The following is a 12,080-nucleotide window of genomic DNA, read 5'->3' on the forward strand; positions in this document are numbered from 1 at the left end:
TGAGCCACGGAGGCTTGTGTGCTCTCCTGCTCCCTTTGATCCTCGTTGGGATTACCTTTCTTTGGGCTTGGAGGATCGTCTCCTTAAGGAGCGACCACTCTCCTTGGACACCTGGCTCCCCTCCCCTCCGGGGGAGTTGCTGCTCCAACTTTACCCACCCACTCTAAAAACAGAATGTTTAAATGTCCAGGCTATCTCCAGCATCTGTTGCTAGTAATGAATTAACATGACAAGCTTGGAGGAATTCTAAGGGAAAACTAAGTTGAGAGTTGTTGTCTCCTTATTTTGAAGTGCTACAATGAATATATCTGAGTGAGTGTCAGGTTTTGGGAAACAATTATACTGTGAATCTCATCAGGCTTTCCTGGATTGGTTTAACTTCCTGTGTCCTTGGTTGGACACCAACAAGAGACTTCCATACTTTTGATCCAGAAGTTATGTAGCCCATGGACTTTGGGCTCCTCCTCTGTAGACTAGAAGCTACAAAGTAGATCTCTTGTCTGTTTCTGACAATCCAATGCTCTTTGAAGCAGCTTTGGAATGTTACTGTTATTTCCATGTGAGTTGGGACGAAAAAATGCTAAATTATTTTCTCCTCTCCTCTCTAGGGTAGCAGTAGTTGGGAATGTGGATGCAGGAAAAAGCACGTTACTGGGAGTCCTGACACATGGCGAGCTGGACAATGGCCGAGGCTTTGCCCGGCAAAAACTCTTCAGGCACAAGCATGAGATTGAGTCGGGCCGTACCAGCAGTGTAGGCAATGACATCTTGGGTTTTGACAGTGAAGGCAATGTGGTGAACAAGCCTGACAGCCATGGAGGCAGCCTGGAATGGACCAAGATTTGTGAGAAATCCACCAAAGTCATCACTTTTATTGATCTGGCTGGGCATGAAAAGTACCTGAAGACCACAGTCTTTGGTATGACTGGCCACTTACCAGACTTCTGCATGCTTATGGTAAGTATTGTGCATTACGGCTAAGAGTAGATGCTCTTCAGAGTTGTAATACATCCCCATCTTCTCTTCTACTGAAGGACCACAGCAGAAGGGAAATGACAGTGTTCTCAGTAGGAAGAATATGATTGCCAGTGTAGAGGCGTGGCCTGAACTCCATGGCTAATGCTAATGCATAAGGCAAATACTATTGCATCTTCAGCAAACCTAAATGGTCAGGATTTGTTTAGTTTTAATCTGAAAACAAGCATTCTGAACACATGAATAGAAAACTACTGCTACCCTAGCAGCTAAAAGTGAGGGTGAGAAGTCAGTTCATCAACTGGTTAGACAGCCATTGATGGGTTTAACATTCTTGCTTTTTTTTGTGGGGAGGAGTCTGTTCCACACATACATGATCCATGATTTCTGCTGTCCAATTACAGCCTGTTGAATGTCTGGTTTTCTGTGTCATCTAGCTCTTCATTGTTGTGACTCTTTCTTTACTTCCTCCCATGATGTAGGTTGGTAGCAATGCTGGGATTGTTGGGATGACCAAGGAGCACCTGGGCCTGGCATTGGCACTCAATGTTCCAGTCTTTGTTGTGGTGACCAAGATTGACATGTGCCCTGCCAATATCCTGCAAGGTAAATGAGAATCTCTCCAGCCAACTGCTCTTTGCTGTTAGGCACATTTACTTGCTCATGGCTTACCATTCTTCCCTCAACTGTGCTAATGTATTGCTGCTGAAGAAGTAGTCTTGTACTTGGTTTGCTATGCTTACAGCCTAGATGCATTCTAGAAATGCATGTTTTTTCTTCATAAAGCTTTTCTCTTGCTAGTATTACAGCTACCAACTTCCAAATGACCATTATTTGCATTGGGTAGACGTGTAGAAGAATTCTGCTTGACCAGGCTTTCTGGAAAAGAGGCAGCCAACTGCTTTTTGCTGAGGTTGGATTAAGCCTTTTCTTGGGATGTAAATATGGTAGAGGTCTCTGGGTGCTTTTCTGGGTGTTTTGCTTTTCTTTCTGACCCTTCCCTATGTTTAAATGCATGCCCTGGATGTAAATAACCCTCTTTCTTTCATAAAATTCCTCTCCCATTTAATTTTGTTCCAGTGATGCCAGGGGCATGTTTCTGACCAGAATTACGTAGGTCTTGAGAAGTGAAAAGGCTAATGATCTCACTGTTTTCTATAACTAGTATTTTTTGTAAAAAAAATCTGCATCCTTATGCTTTCAGTACACAGAAGGGAGTGAGCAGTAGATGCTCTCAGTCTTAGAAAATGGAGGCATAACAGCTGTTTGGCAAATAATAAAGGAAATGCCAGTCATAAGGCCAGTAACTGGGCAAGGGAAGGAACACCCTTGATATGGATGAAGAATTAGACATTTTTAGCAAAGGACTTTGATCTCTGAGCTCACTGTAGCATCAAGTAAAGGGTCTTAAATGTGGAAAAATTGGCCCTTCACTTAGAGTTTTGTGTATAAGCTGCAAATTCCTTGAGCGAAGCTGCTGCCTCCATACCCAAAATGTTGTGCTTCTACCAGTTGACTTTTATGAACAGGAAGTTATGGTCTCTCCTTAGATAATGATTGGAAGGTATAAATTAATAGCCAGCTTGGACATTACTACTTCTTTGTAAGTGGGTTGCTTATCTGGCTGTCTTCTGCAAGCAGATTTGCTCCCTGGGGAGCTCCTCAGCCAGTAGTCCCAAGCAAAGCACAATCTTTTAAATAAATAAAACCAAATCCTCTGTCCTGTCCTGGACATGAGGAAGAGAAGCCCCATTTGCTCTTGCTTCAGCACAGCAGCCCTGGTCTCTCTTGCAGCCTGCTTTTCTGGACACAGCTTGCTTCCTCTTCCCTTTGCCTACTCTTCTGGAGCTTTTAAAGCTCCCAGACAAGACTTCCTTCTTATCCAAATGACCCACAGCTGGGTTTTCTCAGTAGGGCTAACTTTTCCTTTGTAAAAGAACAGATACCCAGTTATACGTTTCTTTTCCTGTCTATTGCACTACACAGTTGGGAAGGTATGTTGTAGGGGAATCATTTTCTGTATCCCGGAATGACTACTGCTGAGTCCAGGATACTGGCCTGAATAGGAACTGGCCTGCTCCTATCATAGGGGAAGAGGGGAGCCAAATTATCTCCCATGGATATGTCTACACAACTGCAGCAGCATGGCCTGGCCAAACATTTCTGACCATGTTCTGAGATAGCTCTGAGGTTTCCACTAACTGCTCCCCAGGTCTCAGTTCCTGGTGTGCTTGAGAGAATCCATTGGGAACAAGCCCAAAGCAGCCTCACTGGTCTGTTTCTGGGATTGGAGCATGCCTTTGGGGAGGGAAATGAGTTTTGCATATTTGGAAACATAATCACTAAGGTACATTGCTGGGTAGGATATGTCTTCAGTGTAGCCATGCCCTGAATGTGCCTGCAGATTCGTGTTCTCCAGTGCCATTTTGTTTTTGGCTTTTTGTGCTACTCTTTAAGACCCTCTTACTTCTGAGGACTTACAGCCATGAGTTCTCATTGGCAAGGCTGGCTATTTGTCAGAGAGAACACCACGGCTTGTCTTGGCAAAAGAAGCAAGTCCCAGTTCAAATACGTTTCATTCCTGCCTTCTCACCAGCATCATTTGTTATGGGAAACTGAGGATAGTCGAATGTGTTATCAGCATTTAAAGCTATTTGCTGAACAACCTTAATTTTTTTTCTTCTGTCAAGAGCACAGAGGCAAATCCATGACAGAACAGTGGTAATAGAACAGCTCAGCAGTACGTTGGCCAGCATGAAAGATATGACTCTTTGAGAGAAGGTGGAGAGAAAAGGCAGGGGAGTACAGTAAATTTGAACAGAAATCGTGACTGCACTAAGCACCAGCCTAACTCCTAAGTCTTCAGCCATTGTATCCTCTTTGTTCAGTGACAAGCATGCCTGTCTTCTTAAGGAAACCCACCAAAGACAGCTTGTAAAGAGGGGAGATGTTACCCTAACTATGTTCATTTTACTCTTTAAGAAACCCTGAAACTGTTGCAACGACTGCTGAAGTCTCCAGGGTGTAGGAAGATTCCTGTGTTGGTTCAGAGCAAGGATGATGTCATTGTAACAGCCTCCAACTTCAGCTCAGAGAGGTAATGAGAGTTGAAGAGCATGGTTGGTCCTACAGTGCTGTTTGGGGACTGGGTGAGACAACATGAAATAAGAATAAGACATCCAAACCTGTAGTGCTGTTACGTCTGCTGCGTAACAGGTTGGTTCCAAGGTTGGTCTATCAGCATGTCCTGTTCCATCCCCCTGCCCCCCCTCCCCACACACACACAGAAGAGTAGTAAAGGTTTTCTGTTGGACAGTTCATGGAAGAAGGAAGGGAATACAGATCAGGGCTCACAAGTCTCCTTTCTGAATGTTATTAGGAAGATGAGTTGTATTGCTGAATTTCAAAGAGAGTGTGTTTTGCAGCTGGGTTTGACTGCCAGGTTCCCAATACTGTGTATTGGGTTAAGTCCAAGATCTTGGGTGCCTTCCTGAAGGTGGAATGCAAATTAAAGATGGGGTGTGTGTTGTTGGGGAAAGATCTAACTACATATGTGTCTCTGTCTCCACAGGATGTGCCCAATATTCCAGATTTCTAATGTCACTGGTGAGAACCTGGATTTGCTAAAGATGTTTCTCAATCTCTTGTCTCCACGGACCAGTTATAGGGAGGAAGAGCCAGCAGAATTTCAGATAGATGACACTTATTCTGTCCCGGTAAGGAGCCTGGTGCTGAGAAGGGCTATTTGCCCTGTTTCTTAGACTGGGCATCATGTGAAATGGGGAGTTGCCTGGAAAGGTTGGACTCCATTGCTGCTTTCATGTGGCGGATGACTCCATTTACTGGTGTTTCTTGGTGCAGGGTGTAGGAACAGTAGTGTCTGGGACAACACTGAGAGGCCTGATCAAGCTTAATGACACCCTGCTTCTGGGTCCAGATCCCCTTGGCAACTTCCTGCCCATTGCTGTCAAGTCAATCCACCGCAAACGCATGCCAGTCAAGGAAGTCCGTGGAGGCCAGACTGCCTCCTTTGCTCTGAAAAAGGTGAGTGTATGACTTTCCTGAGAACAAGGACCTCCTTTTGGCAGCATCTACTCACATCCTGGTTAAAGTAAGACTGTCTCCCCAAACCCAAAGATTAGGAGGGGAGAGCTCTTCAGTTACCATTTTATGGTATCTCATATAAGTTTAATGAGACCTAGAAGGATCAAACTCCATATCCTGTTTTCCTTTCACCATAGGTTAGCACATTGTCTGTGTTCTTTTCCTTGGCTGTGATTTCATCAGATCCAAAATAGTAAGACGGGGCTGGTAGGAGACTCAGAATGAAATATGGGTGTTTACAAAGTTGAAGTTGGCAGATGATGCCAAGCTGGGAGGAGTAGTGGATAACACTGGAGGTTAGGGCTAGGATTCAGTGTGTCCTAGACAAATTGGAGGATTGGGCCAAAAGAAATCTCATGAGGTTCAACAAGGACAAGTGCAAAGTTCTGCACTTAGGATGGAACAGTCCTATGCACCAGTATAGGCTGGGGGCTGACTGGCTGGGCAGCAGCTCTAAAGAAAAAGACCTGGGAGTTACAGTGGACAGTAAACCGAATATGAGCCAGCAGTGTGCCCTTGTTGCCAAAAAGCCTAACAGCATGCTGGGCTGCATTGGTAGGTGTGTTGCCAGTAAGTCAAGGCAAGTGATTATTTTCCTCTATTCAGCACTGGTGAGGCCACATCTGAAGTACCGTGTTCAGTTTGGGCCCCCTCACTACAGAAAGGATGTGGATAAATTGGAGAGTCCAATGGAGAGTGACAACAATGATGAGGGGCTGGGGCACATGTCTTATGAAGAAAGACTGAGGGACCAGGGCTTATTTAGTCTAGAGAAGAGACTGAGAGGAGACTTAATAGCAGCCTTCAACTACTTGAAATGGGGTTCGAAAGAGGCTGGAGCTAGACTGTTCTCAGTGGTGGCAGATGACAGAACAAGGAGTGATGGTCTTAAGTTGCAGCAAGGGAAGTTTAGGTTAGATATTAGGAAGAATTTTTTCACTAGGAGGGTAGTAAAACATTGGAACAGGCTACCCAGAGAGGTGGTAGAAGCTCCGTCTGTGGCGATTTCAAAATCCAGCTAGACAACGCTTTGGCTGGGGTGATCCAGTTGGAGATGGTCCTGCTTTGAGCAGGACTAGATGACCACCTGATTTCCCTTCCAACCCTAACCTTTTATGATTCTAACATCTATATTCTCTTGCTTAGAACTGAGTGCATGTCCAAGCCCCAGGTCTACAGAGTGTTTTGTATCAATTTAACTATTTTGGCCTGGGGGCAGGGGGTGTCCTTTAAAAAGGAAAAAGGCCAAATTAGTACAATTACAGCTGTGCACACAGTCATACTGGTATAACTGCAGCCATGGTAGTAATTGCACTGGTTTCAAACAGCGATCATTAAAGCGGTAAAAAGATTCTTTAGACAAACTGTTAATATAGTGCTAGCTTGCACTATGCTGGAGGGAATGTCTGTTTGGATGCTATGTACTTTTAGCAAGGCAAGAAGCATTAAACCAAGCATCCTTCCCCAAATTCCAATTTTGATTACTGCATCCTCCTGGCAAACACCCTCAGAAGTGCCTCAAATCTCTACTTAATACGGTCATTAAACAACCTCTGCATTGCATTACAGTGGGTGCCAGTTAATGCCCTCTAAAACGCTTTGGAAACCTTCTGGGTGAAATAATTTTCTTTCTTTAGTAGAGAATCATGGTTAACTATGTTTTATCCTTTTCCCCCCCAGATCAAGCGTTCCTCCATCCGTAAAGGCATGGTGATGGTGTCCCCCCGGTTGAACCCCCAAGCATCCTGGGAATTTGAAGCTGAGATTCTGGTGCTGCATCACCCCACTACTATCAGCCCGCGCTATCAGGCAATGGGTGAGTATATAGCAGTTTTCTCTGGCTTTCTATTTCCAACAAGCATAGCTCCCACCTGAGGTTTTTGCCTCAGGTGGTTTAATCTGCTTGTGATGCCTGCCTTACCAGAGCATAGGGTTCAGCTGCTTGTATTAAATTCCTCCCTCTCTTCACTTGCATTATGGTGAGCGAACTGATCTAGAAAAGCAGGAGGTGCTTTCAGTAGTAAACAGAGTGCCTAGGAAGGGGTTATCCTGCCCAGTACCTGCCTGAAGTCAGTGCCTCTGTAATCTTTATATAGGTGCCTAAGACAGTCTGATAGGACTCCGTTGCCAGCCTTTCCTTCCCTTTCCCCTCCCCCTCTCACCCCGACTGTTTGTTACGGGGAACAAGCTTTGTCATGGCAAAACCAGATCACAGTTCAAGCATGTTCTTATTGTTCCATAATGTGGCTGTAGAAAGCTTGGTAGGACACAGTCGAGGTCCTCTGCTGCAGCCAATACCTGTGTTCTTTTGTGAGTATGAGACAAATGCAACTCTGTCAATTTTTCACTTTTCAGATGAAGCAGATTCCTTCCATTCTATGTAGAGTAGCACTAGCTACCTTGGATCCTTATCTGAGGTTTGTTCCACTAGTGGCAATGGCTCTTTGAAACCCTCTGCATTATATTTGCAGTGCATTGTGGCAGTATCCGCCAGACTGCCACCATCCTCAGCATGGACAAGGACTGCCTACGGACAGGGGACAAAGCCACAGTGCACTTTCGTTTCATCAAGACCCCTGAATATTTGCATATAGACCAGCGGCTGGTCTTCCGTGAGGGCCGTACCAAAGCTGTGGGCACTATCACCAAGGTAGGGGCCAAGTAGCCATACCTTTGCCATTTTGCCTCCTCAGTTCTCTTCCTTTCTTTATACTTCTGATAGGGGAGTTTGAGCAGCTCAGGGGAGTCAGGGAAAAAGATGCAGATTTCACTTGATCACAAATATCAAGCAAAACATAGGCTAATGGTGACCAATGTGCTTTTCCGTTAGGCAGTTTGACCTGCATTGAACTAATTTGATGGGTGGGTATCTAGTTTCTAGACAGACCAGTGTCTGTCTGCTAACTAGTGCTTAATTGATTGGTGGCACCAGGGACTGAATAAGCCATGATGAAAACTGCTCTCTGAATCCCACAGTTTCTCCTATACAGGACTGAGGCCTGTTGATAGGCCAGTGTGGGAATTCTGCACTGCCACTACCCAAATCGTTTGCTTTATGATGCTTGGAATTGATTCTTTGGGCCCTCTTTGCTGGCCAGATACTCTAAAGTGAAACCTTGCTTGACTGGCTGCTTGCTCTTCAGTCTCTTCTGTTTGTACCTGACAGTTACTCCAGACCACCAATAACTCCCCAATGAACTCCAAGCCCCAACAAATCAAGATGCAATCAACAAAAAAGGGAGCTGTTACGAAACGAGAGGATGCTGCGTCTCAGAGTGGGACAGCCCCAGCGGGGCCTCCAGCAGGGGATGATGCATCATCAGGAGCAGCACCATCTCTACCTTCTAGCGCCCTGCAACCACCGGTAAGCAAAAGAAATCCACATGTCTCTTAACTATTCACATCCTCCGCTCAGCTCTTTGTCTTGGCTTCTTGATAGCATCAACATAACTTCCCCTCTTTTAGGACTGATGACAGGAACAGGTTACAGGGATACAACCAGCAATTCGTCTGATGGCAGACAGTCTTTTCAGCCGGGTGTTGTTTGTATTCCTCTAGAACCAGCACCTAGTACCTCAGTCCTGGGCCAGAAGCTTCCTGTGTAGGCACTTTACAAGCACAAAATGACAGTTCCTGCCCCAGAGCTTACGATGTAGACATTCTGTGTGCCGCCTTCACATCTCTTTTGTCTTCTTGTTCAGAGCTCCAGGGTTTTTTACCTTTCTCCAACTTTTAATTAACTTGACTCCCAGCCTGACAGTACAAGGAGGTTTCTTGCCTTCCATACTATTAAGGTGGGCTTAGATGGGGCATAGCTAGCAAAAGGACTCTGCCTTGAACTTCATATCCTTTGTCCAGGTCTCCTTTATTCCAGTTGTTTGTTCCCCATGATCATCATACTGTCACTGTCCCTGAGCCCAGCTGGCTAGTGGGAAATGCTGTGGGCTCTGTGTCTGTCCTTGGTGCCTGTCTGAGGCTTCTTTCTCTCTGTATCTGTCTTGACTGCAATATCAAGTAGTGTAAAGGACTACACTGTAGCCTGCTGTGCATGCTTTATGTTTTTTGCCCTGTCCCTGGGTGTTTGTGTTGCTGTGCTCTTGCTCATCTCTGCCTCTCTCTTCCTGCTGCTTTCCTTCAGACTGCACTGGATGAAGAGCCCCACAACCGTGAGGGCAATAAGGTATTTTTGCATCCTGATGGCCGGTTTGAGATGATAGTGGTCTTGTTGACCTGGGTCTGGGAACAGAGTCCTGTTAGCAAGAAAGCTCTGATTTTTCTCCTGCCATTACTCATGAAACAGACCCTGGATTTCTAAGATGCTGAATACCTTCAGCTTCCCTTGACTTCAGTGCGAGTGAAGTGTTCAGAACTTCTGAAACTCAGGAACAAAATTCATCAGTTCCTGCCTGGTTCCTTCAAGTGACTGTAGGAATTTGATCCTGAGATGCTCGTCCCTAGTCTTCTCTTAGTGAATGTGTGTCATAGTCCTGCACAAGTTGTACATGTGTAACTTTTTAATATTGCGGATCACTGCAAACTGATGCTTCTTTTCTTGCTTTCCAGTCGAAGGTTGGAGGAGGGGGCCGGCGACGAGGGGGCCAGCGCCATAAAGTGAAATCTCAGGGGGCTTGTGTGACTCCTGCTGGTGGCTGCTGAACATCCCCCCTAGCTCCCCACCAACCCCTCCCATAAGGAGTTCCTCCCCCTCCTTCCATTTCTTATCCAAGAGATCCAGAGCAGCTTAAACCAAAACACCCATCCCAGCTGATCAGCTGCAGAAGAACCTTCCCTCCCAGAGGAATGACCAAGGGGTTATAATTTATAAGCTAATGAAGGTGATAAAACACCTGGAACTGAGCGACTGACATGCTCCTCCTCCCTCTAACAACACATTTTTGTACATCATGGGCTAAGTTTTTATTCTTAGTTTTTATTATATTTTATTTGCATGAAGATGACAGGAGAATCCAGATCTGTTGGAGAAGAGCCAGCCAGCCCCCCTCTCCCCACCCCACCCCATCAAATTCTGTCTCATTTATTCACTACCTTCTCCTATACGCTGTCCCAAATCCATTGGCATTAGCAGATCTGAAATTCCAGACCTCCAGGGGTTAGAAAGGTGTGAAATAGGTGGCTGGCTGGAGGGAGCTGTAATTCAGGCAAGATGCCAAATGAGTTTTGGAACCTCCTTTTCTCAAGCTGTTTTTAAATGGGTTGATTTTAACATGGCAGTGACTGCAGTTTTGGAGTAGGCCTCCAAAGAATTGACCAGATAGACCAGAAAGAGGAAGGCAAATCCCAGAGCAATCCTAGATCCTAAGTAGGTGTATGTTTTCCTCCATACTTCTTCCCCTTCCCCACATGCAAAGCTGAGAGCTGTAAAAGTTTTAGATCAAATCTGGGACCCAGCAGGATATCTATCACCTTCCCTTCCTTTTGTCATGTCTGTTCGGAGCTTACAGATCTTACCTGCCCCTCAAGGCTGTGGCAGCCCAGTGACAGTGTTACCAATGTAGTGCAGGAACGCTCGGTCTGTCCCTTGCCCTGGACAGAGCTGCCTCCCCCGTGACTGAACAGTGATTGCAGGGGGAATAAATCTTTTGGGACTGGAGATTGCAAACCACCTTTTCTTGACTCCTCCATTTGCTCTGAGATCTTTCTTCAGGACTTGCTGGCTAGCCAAGGCTCCAGGGCTAATAGAATTGGTCAGTTGTCTTTGTGGAAGGGAGAACATGACCAGTCAGTTTCAGATGTAGGAAAGCACTTTCAGCCTCAAGAGCACATGGTGGCTTTTTATACCCACCCCACCCTTTTATTTTTTTACCAAGTTTTTAGCTTCTTGGAGAGAGCCTGCAGGAGACTCTGAGCTGACTTGCTTTATTAGTATCATGTCTTTTTAACTTTGGGCTCCATAACTGACCAGCTTCCAGCTTGTTCTTATTTCTCTTCTTCCATACGCGCCTCTTCAGAGGAGCTCCGTGGAGGACAAGGCTTATCCTCAGCAGACTTGTGGCAAGCAATGGGTGTGTTAGAGTCTTGAGGGAGGAAGTGGAGCTATCAGCAAGTCACTGCTCCCCACTGGAAGTAAGGTCAGCCACTGTTCCCTTTTTGTTCAGGGGCCCTCCACCTCTTATGGAAAACTCCTTTTCCAGAGGCAGACTTAAAGCCTCAGCCCATCTTTAGGGGGACTTCCTTGGTTCTTTCCTCACTGTGGCTACTGCCAGGACAGAGGTCATACTGGGTCACCCTGTGATTTGAAGTCAGCTAAAGCAAGGTGAGCTGTAAGTGTCTCAGGGAAGATGCAGGTATTGGCACTCAGAGCAAGATGCCGTGAGAGGGATACAGGACAGATATGAGGGTATTTTGCCTTAGAGCCTCTACTGGCCTGAGCATGGATGGGAGTGGGGCAGGAGTACAGCCCCTCTCAAGCTATGTGCCTAGCTCTCCTGAGGAACCACGTGCAGCTACAACACTAATAACACCCTCCTTGTGAAGGGGTGTGAGGTGTGTCTCATATCAAACTGCATCTGATTTCACTGCCCTCTCCTCCCAAGGGAGGCAGAGATCTCTAGGCTGACTTCTCTTTCTTCATTCTTTGAGCTCCCAGTGAAGAAGCCTAGGGTTGAGGAAGGTTTACTTAACTTCATGCAAAGGAGGTGTTGTGATCTCTCTCTTGTGACCAGGATTCAAGGATCACTAAGGCTGGTGTGATGATGTATAAAATAAAAAGTTTGTTCCAAGTTAAATGATGTCATGTTGCTTTGTCTTTCTCAAAACACCCAGCACTTTGTGCTGAAGCCTGTGAACCCACGTGGTGCACTGCACAGAGAGCTGCCTTGCAGCTAACCTTGAAACTGGTCTTGGTGCACGAGCCCTACTGACACCTTGAAGGGCAGAGGTTGTAGGCATTGTGGATACTTCCTGCTGTTTTTCAGTCAAGGAGTGGGGTCAAGAAGCATGGTGCACCATTGCTGGGAGGTTAGACTCCTCAAGAACACATC

The 12,080-nt window shown here is 45.9% G+C and overlaps 1 protein-coding gene across 3 annotated transcripts in view; it reads left to right on the forward strand.

The window, feature by feature from the left end:
- GTPBP1 (GTP binding protein 1) overlaps nt 1-11,828 on the forward strand; it is a 23,494-nt gene extending 11,666 nt beyond the window's left edge. For 2 of the 3 annotated variants that reach the window (XM_019544934.1, XM_019544935.1), the window contains exons 5-14: nt 609-957; nt 1,458-1,581; nt 3,958-4,072; nt 4,547-4,691; nt 4,837-5,019; nt 6,760-6,895; nt 7,551-7,729; nt 8,246-8,443; nt 9,218-9,259; nt 9,643-11,828. In XM_019544934.1, the coding sequence (XP_019400479.1) occupies nt 609-957; nt 1,458-1,581; nt 3,958-4,072; nt 4,547-4,691; nt 4,837-5,019; nt 6,760-6,895; nt 7,551-7,729; nt 8,246-8,443; nt 9,218-9,259; nt 9,643-9,735 (1,564 nt within the window). In that variant the 3' untranslated portion in view covers nt 9,736-11,828. The remainder of the gene's footprint in view (nt 1-608; nt 958-1,457; nt 1,582-3,957; nt 4,073-4,546; nt 4,692-4,836; nt 5,020-6,759; nt 6,896-7,550; nt 7,730-8,245; nt 8,444-9,217; nt 9,260-9,642) is intronic. The other variant, XM_019544936.1, reaches the window with a different exon arrangement.
- The last annotated feature ends 252 nt before the right edge of the window (nt 11,829-12,080 follow it).

The sequence above is a fragment of the Crocodylus porosus genome, unplaced genomic scaffold (assembly GCF_001723895.1).
Source record: "Crocodylus porosus isolate Cpor-Errol unplaced genomic scaffold, CroPor_comp1, whole genome shotgun sequence".
Lineage (NCBI taxonomy): Eukaryota > Metazoa > Chordata > Crocodylia > Crocodylidae > Crocodylus > Crocodylus porosus.